The sequence below is a fragment of the Elephantulus edwardii genome, unplaced genomic scaffold, assembly GCF_000299155.1.
Source record: "Elephantulus edwardii isolate Elephantulus edwardi_28Jun2011 unplaced genomic scaffold, EleEdw1.0 scaffold00045, whole genome shotgun sequence".
NCBI lineage: Eukaryota > Metazoa > Chordata > Mammalia > Macroscelidea > Macroscelididae > Elephantulus > Elephantulus edwardii.
In genome coordinates, this window is record NW_006399795.1 from 16,582,382 (window position 1) to 16,599,616 (window position 17,235).

At 48.0% G+C, this 17,235-nt stretch overlaps 1 protein-coding gene across 1 annotated transcript in view; it reads right to left on the bottom strand.

Moving 5' to 3' along the window:
- LOC102848777 (ATPase family AAA domain-containing protein 3-like) overlaps window positions 1–9,975 on the bottom strand; it is a 26,590-nt gene extending 16,615 nt beyond the window's left edge. Inside the window, exons 1-7 of the mRNA XM_006885938.1 lie at window positions 9,771–9,975; window positions 4,702–4,778; window positions 3,875–3,976; window positions 3,585–3,644; window positions 2,774–2,843; window positions 1,833–1,998; window positions 1,626–1,695 (exon numbers count right to left, since the gene is read on the bottom strand). Coding sequence (XP_006886000.1) covers window positions 1,626–1,695; window positions 1,833–1,998; window positions 2,774–2,843; window positions 3,585–3,644; window positions 3,875–3,976; window positions 4,702–4,778; window positions 9,771–9,975 — 750 coding nt within the window. The remainder of the gene's footprint in view (window positions 1–1,625; window positions 1,696–1,832; window positions 1,999–2,773; window positions 2,844–3,584; window positions 3,645–3,874; window positions 3,977–4,701; window positions 4,779–9,770) is intronic.
- Window positions 9,976–17,235: the final 7,260 nt, after the last annotated feature.

Consider the following 17,235-nt stretch of genomic DNA (forward strand, 5'->3'; position numbering starts at 1 on the left):
AAAAAAAAAGATGCAATCCATATTGAAAGCTATATTCTTTGCCCTTCTGAACCAAGTGCTTCAAGTCTTATTTTCTGCAGGCAAGGTTGTATCATCTGCATAAAGCAGAGTATTGATGAGTTCCTCCGATCCGGATGCCAGTCTTCTTCATAGTGTCCAGTTTCTTGAGTAATTTTCTCGGCATACAGACTGAAGAGGTATAAAGAGAGGATACAACCTGGATGCAGTCCTTTCTTAATTTTAAACCACGTAGTGTCTTTTCTTGGAAGCAGGAGTGGCATCCACTTCCTAGATAACATGCCTCTGGAATCTCTGTGAACTTTGATAAGTGTTGATAGTGTAGAGGGACTTCAGGCCTTTTGTTCATAGGGTGGCTACGAGTCATGCTTGACTTGAAGACAAACAACATCAACAACAACAGTGTCTTTTTAATCACTGGCCCTAGAGCTGACAATGAATAAGGATGACAGATGAAGAATGGATACCTTTGAGCTGTAGTGTTGAGAAGCGTACTGAACATCCCAGGGGCTATCAAAAAACATACAAATATGTCTTGGACAAAGTGCAGCCAGTGTGCTCCTTGGGGGCAAAGATGACAAAGTTTCATGTCACATACTGCAAGCATGTTAGGAAAGGCTATTCCTTAGACAGGGCCATCATGCTTGAGAAGGTGACAGGTTAGCAAAAAAGAAGACTCAACCAGATGGACTGGCACAATGGCTGCAGCAATGGACTCAGGTATAGCAGAGATTGTGAGATGACACAGGACAAGACAGATCCAGTGTTGTTCATAGGATTGTTGTGGATCGTATTTGACTCAATGACACCTAACAACAAATGTCCACAATGTGTTGGTTCATCTTTATCTTTCTTGGGAATAAGAATAAATATGGATCTCTCCCCAGGTCCACATGCAGATGTCTGTACTGAACTAGTTAGTGGGCCCACAGGGTAACATTCAGCACCCCCCAAGACTCTTGCTGTCTCCTAGGTAGCACTGGACACCATGGGCTTGTGACCTGGCAGCAGGCAGAGCTCAGGTCCCTGCAGCACCTTCAGCATATGGCCCAGACAGGCAGGTGGGCATTTAGACTGGGGCCTTTGGTTCTTCTGCCTTGATGTGTAGCCTCAGCTGGGGCAGGGTGTCCTCACAGAAACCTGTGTGAAGGGGCCCTGAGACGGGCTCCCTGACTTCCCGGAGGCTTGGCTGTGTCCACAGTGCTGGGAATAAGTCCTGCGTACCTGGTCACAATTCCCTGAAGGGCAGGTATTTCTCAGGATAATGCAAGTTCTGGCACCTTTCCCACAGTCCTCCCACCCAGGAGGTCAGAAACCTACTCCTGTATCCACAATCGTCAGACTGTCTGTGTACGTTCAAAGTGTTGAGAAATACCACAAAGCCGAGAGAGGACTCTGAGGTGATCAGCTGGTTTCCCTGCCAGTGTATGTGGGTGAAGAGGATAGCAGGAAGGTGTGGCAGGAAGGGTAGCCCAATGCACGGCGCCCAGGCCACCCAGAGATGTTCCAGCCCTTCTCACATGCACACGCCAAACCCAGAGCCCAGGGAGGCAGTCACGGCCCCTGGGCCACTAACCACCAACCCTGGACACTCAGCTTGTGCTCACCGTGGCTGTCACTTTGTCCCAGTCAGTCACAAAGGTGCGAAATCCCTCGCCAAACAGTGTGCCTGCCGTCCTGTGGGGGGAAGGCGGGGACATCATCACTGGGAAGGGCAGGATCCCACCACACAGCCCGGTTCCTGCCTCTGAAGGGAAGGGCCTGGAGTGCCGCCGAGCGCTGCCTGTGGGGAATGATGCCGCTGGGCCCCTCACCTGATGGATTCCAGGATGGTCTGGCGGTGCTCGGCGGCCTTCAGTCGGATCTGCTCGCGGATGATGTCAGCGTTCTCGCGGTCCGCCTTGGCCCGGGCTCGTGCCTCAGCCTCTACCCGCAGCATCTCGTTTTTGTGTCGCAGCTCCATCTCCCGCTCTACCGTGGCTGGGGGGGACAGGTGGACTCAGCTGTGCCCACTGCTCACCCAGAGAGTAGCCTTGCCCCGCCTGCCACTATCTCAAACCCAGATGCCAAGGGCAGACGCAGAGGAGGAGGGACGTGCTCACAGGCCACCCCCAAGGGTCAGAAAACCAGAGCAGAGAATTCGACCCCTGCAGCCATGGAGGAGCCAGGTACCCCTCTGCAGATGACACATGGAGAACTACAAAGGAAACACAAGTATTCTGAATGTAGCTGTCAAGACACTAAAACGACAGAGTCTAGGGACATGTGTGCCTCTGCTTCCACGGCAATCGGCTGCCACAGGGCTGCAGGGTGCTGAGTGGCCTCTGTAGCCTGAATGAGGCTGCAGTATGGGACACATAAGGCTGCCGCAGGGATGACCTGCACTTTGCCAGCAAGCACGGTGGTGGCACTGATGGGAGCAGTCACTGCGTATCTGGGAGAAGGGCCGCCCTTCCAGGACAGACCAGTAACTTCGAGTCCAGTTAACAAGAACCCTGAGCCCCGTGCATTGGCCCAAGAGGGGCGCAGGCCTCAGATGAAGCCCCTGCTCATGGAGACTGCCTGTAAACATCTGGTCTCAGGGCACCCAGGGGAAGAATTTGTGGGGATCACCAGGATCCCACAAACATGTGCACACCCAAGGCCGCTGTTTTGAGAGTCCAGGAGCCTCGCCTCACTAGCCACATGTCTACCTGCCTGGGGGCTGACCTACACCTCACCTTCCACTGACCGCTACCCAGAGAAAGGACCCTACCTCGCCGGATCGCCTCCTGCTTCTGCACAGACTCCTCCTGTTTCCGCAAGTTCTCCTCATTGAGCAGTTGCTGAGAAGAAACCACGAGAAAGGGGGAAAGCTCTTAAACTCAGGAAAACGGACTGTTCAAAGCCAAGCTCTGGGAGCACACAGCCCTGTGTCGAGTGCCCTCCATGTGGGGCGGCGTTCTCCGTGAACGCTCTTTTGTCTGTTAAAAGTAAAGCTGTAACTCTCACAACAAACACGTTTGGGGGACATTCTCAGTAACCAGACACTCAAAGGGCAGGAGCAAAGCCCATGGAGCAAAGACACAGGCGAGGGTCCAGGAGCTACCAAGACCCAGCTGCCAGAGTCACAACCTGTCTAGGAACCTCCTCACATGGTGTCACAAACACATCCTCCAGAAGAGCGGCCACCAGCATGACCGCCAGGAGACCAAGCACCCAGGAGGGCGGGAACCTGAAGCAGAGTGTGCGTCCCATCACTGTATCCATGCTTGTGCGTGCCAATGAATGTGTGCCTACGAGTTCTCCCGTGTGCGTATGTCTGTGTACACGTGTGTGCCCGGCCGTGCACGGGCCTAGGAGTGTGAGCGTGTAGGAAGCACCCACGACCTGCTGTTAGAATGGAACATGCGGCCAGCATCTGGCACACCAGGAAGATCCGAGCTCTCACAGAAGACGGAAGTCACTGGCTCAGGGACAGAGGTAGGTGGGTGATGAGGGGACAACAGAATAGAGTGGGGATGCCTCAGGGTGTAGTGGGACAACCACAGGAAGAGCCCCAAGTTTATAGGCAGTGTGGTGCTCACCTGCTGCCTCAGCTGGTCCTCATAGCGCTGCCGGGCCAACTTGTCCTGGTACTGGGCCCTCTGAGGAGAGAACCCCATGAGTCAAGCCTGGATCCCACAGGGGGAGCCCTCAGGCCGCTGCCCCTCCCCTGCATTACTATCAGTTCCCACATGAGCACTGGAGGAGGTACGGGGAGGCCCCTACCCCGCTCAGCACACAGCTGTCTGCAGGTCACTAGGGCAGGTGGCAGATCCCCTTGGGACCCCTTCGTGACAGGAGAGCAGATCGGCCCATCCCTGTGCGCCCTTACAGCCTGGTGCTGCCGGGTCTCCTCGCTCAGCGTCTTCCTCCTCTCCTCGGCTTGAACGCGGATCTGCTCATTCTTCAATTGCTCCACGGCAGCTTCGTACTCCTGCACACAGGACAGTGGTGCATGAGCTGGAGCCCCACAATCACCGGGCATGCAGGGATGTTCCAGCCACGGGACCCACCACCCTGGTGGTCCCTCCCCTAGACCCGCCATGTCCAGACCTAGCTGTGCAGTGTGATGGGCAGAGAGTTAACAAAATAACACAGCCTGGGCAGAGGGCGCACACCGTGCCAGCCCCTCGGCTTGCCACTGGAGTCCAGACTCATGGGCTGGAACAGCCCCAAAGGAGGGTGGCACCTGACAGGCCACCTCCTTAGGCCTCCTCCCTTCCCTGGCAGCGTTTGCTGGGTGCTTGTATCTTCACCACATGACCACAGTGCATACACCCGGCACTCACACCACTGCATTGTAGGGTGGGTGGAGAGTCAATCTGTTTCTCCCGATGCTTCCTCCACGCACCTCAGTGTACAAATGGGCTCAGTTCACAGGTCACACTCAGCAAGCCTCCACACCTGCCTTCCCGGCTGCGCATCCAGCGTCTTAACTGTCTCTCACACTACCCTCACCTTTGCTTTGTTTTCTTAACTGCGATCTGAGTTTCCATTTCATCATTCATACGTGCTTTCGTTTTATAACATCCAGCTGCCCTCTCCTTTGACCTGGACAGCTGGAAGCAGAGTGCATGGAGGGAGGTACAGACACTCATATGCATGCCCACCCCAGGGCCTTGCTCAGACAGGGACCCCCTTCTCCCCTGGGCCACTCACCTTCAGCTTGGACTGCTGTTCCATCTGCAGCGTCTGTTCCTGCATCTGTGCCAAACTCAGGGCCTCCTTGGCGTGGCCTGCGGGAGAGTGACTGTCATGACCATGCCCTCCTGTGCGTGTGGAATAGGCCATGGGAGGCTACAGCGCTCAGATGCGTGTGGAATGGGCCATGAGAAGCCACAGTCTTCAGGGCTGTGCCTCCCCTGCACTTGATGTTCCTTGGCCACTGCCCCTTCTCACACTGGCTCAATCCTGAAGAAAGCCCAGTATAAGTGATCACACCCCAGGCGGGCAGTTCCAAGGGTTTCTGGAAAAAAGGTTGTTGCCACCACCCAAGCAATCACCAAGGGTGTCATGTCTCAATCAGACAAAATCAAGGCAATAGCTACTACGTTCTTAAGTCACACAGATGTTCAATACCTGTTCATTCCACTGCATGCAGACATCAGAACTCACTGCCAGGAAATCCAGTCCAACTCCAGGGACCTTCCCTGCATTCCCAAGGCTATAAATCTTAACAGAGGCTGTCCATATTTCTCCTGAGGAGCAGCTGGTGGATTCAAACTGCTGACCATTTGGTTAGCAGTCCAACAAATTAGGTACTATGCCACCACCAGGACTCCTTAGATAAGAAAGGTGAGTAAAGATGGATTAAAAATCAAACCAAGAAAAAAAAGCACCATTACCAGAATAAAGAAGTATCAAGCTGTAAAAAAAAAAAAAAAAATCAAAAATCAAACCAAGCAGAAACAAGCAAGTTGGCTGACGCTGGGATTTCACGCTGCACTGGTTTGCTTGGCCATTTGGCATGAACTCTGTTCATGAAGTGGACCCCATGGTCACCAATTCCGATTTCTGGGAGGAGCCTGACTTCTCATCACTGCCCCAGTTCAAAAGCCTAAGTGCCAGGCGGCTGTTGTCTGCCGTAGAGATGGAATTGATTCATAGCTGCCCCTCTAAGGGGTTTTCAGAGGCAATACATTTCACAGGAGGAGACTGACCATCCTTCTCTCCCAAAGTCAGGTCGGTCTCTCAAAGATGTCAATGATGGCATGGTCTTCCCATCACCAGAATTTATTATAAAAATCATTAAGGTTACCAAGAGTGGAAAGCAGGTGGGCGAGTACCCCTAGAACACCATGCTGACTTTGTACATTTACAAGGGACTCCCCTACTTTACTGTGTCCCTCCTTCTGTCCCTTCACAGGTCTGTTTCTGATCTCCTCCAATGTGAGTAGCATGTAGCAGCACATTCCACCACCACCACCACCCCCACCAGAGCAGGGATAGGTAGCCAGAGCAATTTCTGAAGTTTGGGTTCTGTGTCTCTGGAGGTAACATGGATAGTGTGAGTCATGTGAGTTCAACTGGATGGTAGGGGCGTCAGGGGAGGCTGGTGACACGATAGTAGCTGATACCCAGCTGCTCAGACAGGAGTCAGATCGGGCCCAGGAACGGAAGTTGGTCTCAAGGTCTGGGAAGGGGCTTGAGGCAGCTGAGATGGGGCTGTACTCTTGGAATTCCACCCACCAGCCTCTCCTAGATCACAGGGGCCATGCAGCGGGTTATCAGTGTCTAAGCAGAGGCCACATATGTGTATAGCACCAGGCCCTCACCAAATGGTGAGCTCAGGAACCATGGAGTCTTCACATGGGATCAGAGTTCAACACCACTGGGCCTGTGTCCCAGATGGCAACCTGCCTAGTCACATGACCTTTGGTAAACTTAATCTCCCAGAGACTATGTCCTCACTTAAAAACAGAGAAAATTACAGCTCTTTCCCTGGGACTCTTAGAAGAAAAGGGCTTGGAGCCCAGAACGCCCACCTAATACCACCTTCAACACTAACAGGGTGTCACCTTGAGGTGACCCCGACCAGGAAGCATGCATTAACTAAGTGTCTCCTTAGAAAATGACATCAGAGATTTCATCTTACCCCAGTAAGAATAGCAAAATTTAACAGAACAGCAAGCAACAAATGCTGCCGAGGTTGTGGAGAAACAGGAACCCTTATTCATTGTTGCTGGGATTGTAAAATGGTGCAACCACTGTGGAAGGCAGTATGGCGCTTTCTCAAAAAAGTTGCAAACAGAGATACCATTTGACCGAGCAATTCCACTACTGGGAATATACCCCAAAGAGACCATAACTGCCACCTAAGCAGATATCTGCAAACCCATGTTTATCGTGGCTTTGTTCACAATAGCAAAGAGCTGGAAACAACCTAAGTGCCCATCAATAAACGAATGGATAGAGAAGCTGTGGTATATTCACACAATGGAATACTACGCCGCATTGAAATACAAGGAACTCATGCAATATTATTCAAAATGGGTGACCAGGGAAGACACTATGCTGAGTGAAATATCTCAGCACAAAAGGACAAATGCTGCATAGTGCCACTGTTACAGAATGGGACTGACATCAGGGTTGGAGGGAGACTGAGAAAAATGGGATAAATGTTGTATACTACATTGAAACAGATGAGGGAGAAAACTGTTTAAAGGGGATACGTGTTTGGGTATTATTGTCATGACAGGACTCCAGAACGAAGGCTGCATAGTGGAGTAGACCTTGGGAGGAGGGCCTGTATAACATGAAAGAATTTTTCTTTTACTTTTCAAAAAGGAGTATAATGTAGGGGGAGGGGTGGGCAGGGAGAAAAGTGCAACAATGAATGAATGGAAATCCTCAGTCTCTGTACACTTTCATTAAAATAAATAAAAAATTTTAAAAAGAAAAAAAAAGGATATCATCCCATCAACAAATGAATGGATAGAGCAGTTGTGGTACATTAACATAATGGAATACTATGCTGCATTGAAAAAGAATTCATGAAATATTATACAAAATGGGTGACCCTGGAGGACATTATGCTGAGTGAAATATCTCAGTCACTCAAGGACAAATATTGCATAGTGCCACTGTTGTAAAAGGAGACTGACATTGGGGTTGGGGTGAGACTGAGAAAAAGAGGGAATAAATAATGCATACTGCATTGAAACAGATGAGGGAGAGACTGTTTAAAAGGAGTATATGATTAGGTATTGTTGACCCCAAGAGTCCAGAATGAAGGCAGCATAGTGGAGTAGACTGTGGGGAGGGGGAAGGCGATTGTATAACAATGAAAGAATTTTTCTTTTCCTTTTCAAAGAAAAGAGCGGACTTGGGGGGAGAGGTGGGTAGGGAGAAAAACGCAACAAGGAATGAATGGAAATCCAAAGTCTGTAAAAGTTCATTAAAATTAATAGTAAAAAGAAAAGAAAAAGGACATCATGCTTGGAAAGGTGGAAGGTCAATGAAAGAGAGGAAGACCCTCAATGAGATGGATTGACATAGCAACTACAGCAATGGGCCAAGTATGTTAGAGATGATGAGGAAAGGCACAGGATAGGACAGGATTCAGAACCGTTGTTCACAGAGTGGCTATGATTTGTACTCAACCCAATGGCACAAAATAACTACTCTCAAGGTGCTCCAGAAAAAGTTCGAGAGTCACTGCATTCATTCAACAAACAAGTGGACTGAAGCACAGGCAACTCAGGGCAAAATGGGCCACTCTGGTCTCTGGAAATGAAGGGCAGATGGTAAGGCTATGAGGAACTGGGGAAATCTCTCCTCAGCTTGAGCACTAAATAAATAGTCTGATAGTAGTGAGCCCAAGTAAGAAGTGCTGGCCAAACCCGGCAGGCCTGAGGGATTTTTACAAGCAAGCACCTGATGGCTTATGAAAAGGAACTGGCAGACTTGAAGAAAGGAGCCTACAGCGGGCAGCAGGAAGAGACTACTGAAACAGAAGTACCCTAAGAGAGAGGGCTTTGGGGACAAGAAGAGATGGAAGATCAGGGAGAACTCTATCAGGCCCACAGAAGGAAGAGTGAAATCCCACTGAAATTGGAGCAGGTCCCCCAACAAAGTCTCAACAAGGCATCACACTGTTGTATGTCAAGAGTCTGCCAGTAGGGAGCTCTGGTGGCCTAGTGGCAGGAAGCTGCACTGCAATCCCAGTGGTGCACAGTTCAAATCCACCAGATGCTGTGCTGGAGAAGGAGAGACAATCTCCTCCTGTACCAGTCAGATATAATTTGACGGTACACACACAAAAATAAAAAAATTTAAAAAGAAGTCTGCCAGTGCCTTTGATGCCCTCAATTCTCAGCCATTGTTCATCAATCGTGTTGGGCCCTAAAAGGTCCATCCCTGAGGGTTCCAGGTAGGTCTGTGCCGGGATACTGTCCTGGGACCAGGTTCAAACACCTGAATGTTTTAACATTCCTCTGGAGATCTGAGAAAGAGTGGAGCTGAGACTGCAGCACTAGATGCCCTGTAGCCCCTCTGGGGGAGGTAGAAAAACTAAGTCCCCTAACTCCTTAAACAAAAAGGCCTCTCTTTCACCTAAGATCCTCTATAGAATCTCCTTAGGAAAAAAAGGAAACAAAAGTTTGAGTCATTGTATACACTCAATTGGTATTTATTCAGTGCCTTCTCCCCTGAGGAACACTGGAAAGTCGGGAAGAGGACAGGAGAACAAGGCCCCGCTGACATCTTGAAGGCCCTAGGATCAGGAAGGTCATCAGGCTGTCCATTCTAATGCTGGCATTTTCCACTTAACAAATGCAAACCTGCGACCCTCAAGAGTGTTTTGCTTGTTCCGGGTAAACTGTTACCTATTGCTACACAAGCAGATCTCCTGACCTGGCCCCGCCTTCCAGGGTCCACGTGGAGGCAGAAAAGACAAGTGGCCGGTAAGCTAGGCGGTAACGGGCCCCAGCACTTGCAATCTTTGATCACTGCACCAATTTCCTCACCTGAAGTGCCTTGTGACAGCAAGGAGGAGTAAGTGGTGACAAAGGGGTCCTGAACTTTACTGCACAGCTTCAGCCAAATTTAATCACGGAGGTCACACCATTCCCTTCTAAGTGGGATTGCTGACAGCCGCCTGGCCCCTTGATTGCTAAAAGGGCAGGAAGACCTAAGTGGCCCCTGAAATGCCAGGAGAGGGGTCGCTCATCCTCCCGAGCCTCACCCAGCCGACCCTGCCCGATCCCCACCGGCCCTGCTGCACTCACGCGAATGCTCCAGCTCGCGCGCCGCTTTGGCCGCGCGCTCCAGGCCCGTCGGGTCGAAGTTGCTCCATTTGTCCTTGGGCGCCGGGCGGTCCCCAGCACTACGGTCCCCTCCACCCTCGGCCCCAGGCTGTGTGGGCGGCAAGGGCAGCGTCGGCCCCACGCCTTCGCCCTTCGGGCCTTTGTTGATGCCGAAGAGCCACGACATGGCCCCGCGAGCCCACGCGCCGCTGCAGCCAGAGAACCCGAGTCAGGGCGCGATTCGCACGCCGCGGGCACTCTGCACGCGCCTGGAGCCGGCGGTCACGACCACTGCGCAGGCGCAACACACGCCTCTTCCTCTGGGCGCCGTGAGCGCTGAGGGCGACGTGCTGAGCGCCCGGACGTCGGGATTGGCCGCGAGGCCAGCGGGCGCCGCGATCCCCGCACCCTCCTCCAGGGACGCGATTGCCGGGGGCGGAGTGAGGCACCTAGCTATGGGTGCCGAGCGTGGTCAATATTACCCTAGTGGGCGTGTATCGGCCAGGAACGTCATTTCCTCTTAGCGATACCACTAGTTCGGTTGCTATGGGCGCTGGGGCGATTTGCTGATGTAAGGACGTGTAAACCGCGGGTTTCAAGGGAGTCAGAGCGCGCTAGATGCCAAGGATCCTCGCAGGGCCGCGGTGTGTCCGAGGTAAAGGGACGACACTGGGACACACAAGCTCAGGGGACAACACTCATCGAACTATGGAGAAAGCGTCGGCCTGGGACGGACTCGGATATGGAGCTGCCAGTACCGCCACGCCTGCAGGCCCTTGAGGCCAGCCTGTCTGCCTGCACCAACTTCGCTGCGCTCCTTGTAAAACCACAACCACGATTACCCTTTCTGGGAGTCCCTCAAGGGAGGAGACTACGGTCAGTGCGTCTCTAACGCGCACCCGTTGCCTTGCGTGGATAGAAACCTATGTTTGAATAAGCTATGCTCCATAGTTCTCAATGGCTGGTCGCCTGGTGGTAAGAAGGTGTGCTGCAATCCCAAAAGCACTCAATTCAAATTCACTAGCTGCTCCGCGGAAGGATGGGTAATTTCCTTTGCGGTTTACTGCCTCTGAAAACCCTCTGAAGGGTCAGCTATGGGTCAGTTCCGACACAACAACAAAAGGATCTAGTGCGTACAACAAATGTGCACTAAAATGAGGGTATAACAAATAAGTACGGGCCAGTTTCTTGTAGCTGTGATTGAAATAGCAGAGCCCCAAAGGCAAGCTCTACCCATCTTTGGTGTGTCTGAAAACCACAATGAACCAATAGTGGAGGGTTCTATAATCCTTTGCATTTTTCAAATGTGACTCACAGGCAGAGTTGGGGGAGTAGGGGAGGAGAGATTGAGACCAGAACTCCTATACCAGAATGGAAAAACAGAGCCCCTGGGGCCCCACTGGGGGAGGGACAGGGGGGAGTAGGTAGCGAGAGCACAGAGCCTAGGCTAGGCTTTGGTCACTAGCATATGAACTCTTGTCTCTCGGGATCCTTCAAATGCCAGGGCCTACTTCAGGGATAGAGTAGCTAGCAGGACTGAGTAGGAACAGAGGGAAGCAAGGATTTGAACGAGGTGGTCGCTGCTCTGGAACTCACAATCTCACGATGTCTGAAGTCAGTGTCTTGTACCCAGTACCAAACTTGTCTCAGAAACTCTACATAATAAAACACACCATGTCTACTATTATTTCTCCATGTACATTCAGTAACCCTGAATTCCTTCCTTGACAGAACCAGTTGAGATCACTGAATTATGGAATATTTCCCCCATCAGATTGAAAACAAGTTTTAGCCTGAATCAAAATAGAATATATTTAAATATGTAGATAGTTCTATAACATTTTTTTTTTGGTAAATTACAATCCAAGTGAATTTGCCAGGAACAGCCAGAAACGCCCAGCAGCTGTCCTCATGAGTGATTGTTGTTGTAGTTAAGTGCCATCGAGTTGTAGATGTTACTGAACACAAGGGGTTCTTTACATAGTCAGTCACCATTAAGATAAATGGATTGCAATATCCATAAATGCATTTTATTACACAGATCTGGGAGACAGCAAATCACCTCCAAGACTGCCTCCCCGTCTGGGAGCGGTCATGGGCTTTTATAGGATGGTGAGACACCAATTTACTTAACAATAAACTTTTGTTAGTAAAATAAAAGAATTTCTATATCTGAAAGAAAATCATTGACACCCAGGTACTCCCTTTCCAGGCAAACAGGCAGATTAAATTACAATTTACATATAATTGGGGGAAACAGCTTCAAAGAAATAACAGCTAATCTAGGAGATGGACTTCCTCTTCTGCTTAACAGACAGATCACATAAAGGACACTAAGAACTCCACGGTCAAGCAACCAGTCCCGCAGGCTGGAGAAAACTATAGTTTTATAATTGATACCTATATAGAGAATTCTAAATTTATTAATACCACCAATCAGATGACTCATAGCAACCCAATGAACAAAAGACCTGAGCTTTTGTATAACTTTTTAAATTTATTATTAATTTCCATGAAAATTTACAGAGACTTTGGATTTCCATTCATTCATTGTTGCACTTTTCTCCCCTCCCAACCCTCCCCCCTAGTACACTACCCTCTTGAAATTCTTTCATTGTTTTATGATCCCTTCCCCCAGGTCCACTCCACTATGCAGCCTTTGCTGTGGACTCCTGTCATGACAAAAATACCTAATCACATATCCCTTTTAAACAGTTTTCTTCCTCATCTGTTTCAATGCATAAGACTCATCATAATGCCCTCCAGTGGCACCCATTTTGAATAATATTGCATGAGTTCCTTGTTTCTCAATGCTACATGGTATTCGATTGTGTGAATATACCAGAGCTTCTCTATCCATGCGTTTGTTGATGGGTACTTGCTTAGGTTGTTTCCAGCTCCTTGCTATTGTGAACAAAACCGCGATAAACATGGATGTGCCTATATCTGCTTGGATGTCAATTATGGTCTCTTTGGGGTATATTCCCAGTAGTGGAATTGCTGGGTCAAATGGTATCTCTATTTGCAACACTTCTACCAACAGTGAATAAGGGTTCCAGTTTCACCACAACCTCGCCAGCATTTGTTGCTTGCTGTTCTGTTAAATTTTGCGATTCCTACTGGGGTGAGATAATAGCTCATAGTTGTTTTGATTTGCATCTCTCTTAGAGCTAGGGATTTTGAACTTTTCTTCATGTGCTTGTTAGTCATCTGAATGTCTTTTTTTTTTTGTGAAGTGTCTGTTCATATCTGGTGCCCATTTTTCTATTGGATTATTTACCTTTATCTTGTTGTGGTGCTCACATATTTTATAAATTCTGGATATAAGTCCCTTATCTGATATGTCATTACCAAATACTTTTTCCCAGTCTGCAGCTTCCCTTTTTACCCTGTTGGAGAAGTTTTTGGATGTGTATAACTTTTATCATTTCTCCAAGTTCATAGAGTTTCTGGAGGCAATTTATTTTGGAAGTGGATGCCACTCCTGCTTCCAAGCTTGTTTTAATCAGGGAGCTCGACCAAACATTGTCCACCACGGGTAACCATTATCGCATTTGACACATCATTGTCACAGTGTTTAGCATCACAACAACCACGAGTTACATCTGTACAGTAAAAGGACAGATCAGTGCTATAAACCAGGCCTGAGAGCCACAGATTAAAATCACCCACCTTTGGCTTGGTAGCATAACTTTCTACCCACAAGGCCAACAGAGCTCTCTATGGCTGACAGCAATTCTGTGGACAACAGATCTAACTCTTATTCTATCCTATGCCATCCCCACAATCTGAGACACATTTGAGACCATTGCTGTATCCTCTCCAAGACTTATTTTTTTGGCAGTCCATAGGATGTTCAGTACTCATCTCCAACACCACAGCTGAAAGGCATCATGCTTTTTCCTTTCATCCTTATTCTTGTCCAGCTCTCAGATGCATAGTAATTAATCAGAAAGACCATGGCCTGAATCAGATGCACCTTAGTCCTCAAACTGACATCATTACTCCTCAATAATTTGAAAGGTTCCCTAACACAGATTTTCCCAGTGAAATGTGCCTCCTTCTTTCCTAACTGCTGGTACCAAGGGTGTTCATTGTGGATCCAAGCAATATGAAGCTGTTGATAGTTTCAACCTTCTCTTCACCCATCACGACACTGCCTAGAAACATACTGAACCAATCATAGAAAAAAATAATAAACTGTTTGACATTTGCTTAACTGTAGCCGAGTGGAGACTAAAAGTGTCTTAATTATCTAGTGCCATTATAACAAATTTATTTCATCATTTAGGAGCTATATTTCTTTACTTTGGCACAGATAATTTCCATAATAGGTGAAAAAACGCACAGGCCAATTCAGGGGAAAGATGTGGCCGTCTGCTTTTGTAAAGGCTTGATAATCCTAGGCAGCAATTCTTTCTGTCCTGTAGGTCACTTCGGAATCAGAAGAAACACAATAGCAATGGGTTGTTTGTTTTTTCTTATACAAGTGAATATTATGAAACATAAAAATAAGTGAAGCTGGCGAGCTCTGGTGGCCTAGTGGCAGGAAACTGCACTGCAATCCCAGAAGTGCACGGTTCAAATCCACCAGGTGCTCTGCTGAAGAAGGAGGAACAGTCACCTCCTGTACCAGTCAGATCCAATTTGACGGTACATGCATAAAAGAAAAATAAGTGAAGCTATTTTATTTTTTTAAAGAGAAAGCTAAAGAAGCTTTATTAAAGGGGCTCCTGTAAGGGATTCCTTGGTCTGGAGAGAGAGACAGACCAGGGAAAAACCATACCCTACAGTGTCTTGGGCAGGTTTTTATAGTAAGGGTCTTTTAAGGAGTTAAAGAAGGGGCATTCCATTGTGGTTTAGCCAGGTGGGAGAGGCTGTTCACTCCTTTTGTTGCCATGTTGATATTCTTTGAATCCTTCATTCTCCTCTTAGACCTTGCTCTGGGCCTAACATCCAGCCTCTTTAGTGAGAAAGAGGGCAACGTATCTTCATTCTAGCTACTTCCTACTAAACAGGATGAAAATCTGGCACTTAGAGGCTAGATTGGGTTGGCTAAGGATCATTAGCCAGGGAAGAATATGGATATCACAGCAGCCAGTTCAAGTTGGTCATTTCTTTTATCCTGTGAAGTAAGAACTCAAAAAGGCAGCTACTTGGGACTTGGGATTTGAGTGAGGTGAAGAGTAGTGGGGGGAGCAATTAGTAACAATATGAAGAGCTACTTAGAACTTGGGATTTGAGTGAGGCAAAGAGTAGTGAGGCTCACCATTTGAGAGGTGTAGGTCTGTTCAGTGAGAAGCATGTTTGACCTGGGAAAGGTGGTGCTAATGGAGGTTACCTATGTCCTTAACAACTGTGGGGGTAGTTAAGATGACTGTGTAAGGTCTGTCTTAGTGTGACTGAAGAGGTTTGGATGCATGCCATTTGATGAGGATGGTGTCTCCTGGGGTTACTCCAGCTTTCTGGTCTATACTTTCAGGGGGTCAATTGAAAACTGAGATATGTGACTGTGGGGGGAGGCAGTTGGGCCTTTCATTCAAAGAAATTAAGAAGTTGAGCAGTGTGAATTTGTTGAAGTTGATATGAGGGGCTATACAATAAAAGATCCTCAACATATTGCAAAGAGCACTAGGGGATAAGAAGCTTATTGGAAAGTAGACAAGTAATAATAGGTTTTAAACTTTTGCAGTGTCATGTGGAGATAGGGAATTGGGGTCTAGCAGGAAAAGAGGAGAGGTCTTTCAGAGGAACAAGAACAGGTTGGTGGTGGGAGGCTACAGATGGAATGAAAAGGTCCCATACAATGGGGTTGACAACATCTGGTGATGATAGAGGTAGTATAAGAAAGGGGCTCAGAGAGAAAGAGCACTAAGGGGAAGAGAACTAAAAGCTGTCGCTTAATTCCCAGTGAAACACAGCCCTAAGTTTAGACAGGAGGTCTCTACCTAGCAATGGAATTGGGCTTGTCGGGATAATTAGAAAGGAGTGGGTGAGTGCTCGTCAAAAGTAGTGAGGATGGGTTGAGTGGTAAAAGACTTAGAAGGCAGACCATCAACCCCATTACTGAGACCTAGGAATGGAAAACAGAACCCGAGAAGGCAGGGAACACTGAAAAGGTAGCTCCCTGTGTCAACCAGAAAGGAAACTGGCTTACCTGTTACCTGAAGAGTTACCCTGGGCTTGGCAATGGTGATGGGGGTCATTGAACCTGGGCATGTTTACTCTTCAGCGGCCAGGCCTAAGAGGTCATCCGAGATGGGGATTGGGTTTGATGGAGGGGCTGCCCTACCACGGCTATGCACCAAAGGTAAGTCGGCTTTCCAGTGGCCCTGTGTCCCATAGATAGAGCAAGGTCGTGTCGGAAGGTGAAGGTTGGTGCAGCAGTTAGCCCAATGACACTCTTTGCCACACCTGAAGCATGCACCAGGAGGTAACTGACTCATTGAATAAGGATGTGTTTTCTGACCCCTCACTGTGCCGCTGGCTGTAGGGTAGCTAGCAGAGCTTGGGTGTGCAGATTTGTTTTCTTATGGGCATGAGTCTCTCTATCAGCCTCTGCCTGTTCCTCTTGAGCATAAAAAACTTTAAAGGCCATGTTTACCAGGTCTTAAATGGGTGTTTAGGGGCCATCCTCTGCCTTTTTGAAATTCTTTTTTATATCAGGGGCTGATTGAGTAAAAAAATGAGGAGCTAGGATGGTGACCCTTGGTGGGTAGGTAGGTAATAATTGTACAGGGTTTTTAATGTCTGCAATAGTAAGTCGGCAAAGGGAAAGAATGTTGTTAAAAATCTGAAGATAGAATGACTTGTACAAGTGTCCAGAAGAAAGTAAATCCATTCTACCAGCAACATCTATTGTAATGAAACAGGTTTGCATATAATTTCTAGCAGCTATTTTTAAGTTCAGTTTCTCAACTGATAAATTTTAAAATATACAGAATGTGTGAGCTTTAAACTATTTTAAACTTAAAACAAAAAGGAAGAGATAAACATGAAAAAATTTTTAAGCTCTGAACTGTGGTTGAAAAATTTAAAGTGGGTAGAAAATGCTTTAAGGGGAAAAGGAAATAAAATGCTTTTTTTTAAATGGAAGAAACATTTTTAATTGTTGCAAAAAACATCTTTATGAAGTAGAAATTGATTTCAATAACCTCTGTAAGAATATGTTCTAGAAACTGGAGGTAACTGGATGTAAAATTTTGGCAGCTATTTATTAGAACAGTCCCAGATGGTTTGGCTGAGGCCAGTACCTAATGAGAATGAAAGCCTTGTCTGTGGGGAATTTTGGGTGATACCTGGAGAAATATTACACTGTGCATAAACCAAATTGAATTGCTTTCACAACGGTTGTAAAGTTTCATACAGTAAAAGTTTTTTTCTACATGCACTTCAATGTCACAGCAAGAGTGGCATGTTGTTGTTGTTGTTGTTATGTGCCGTCGAG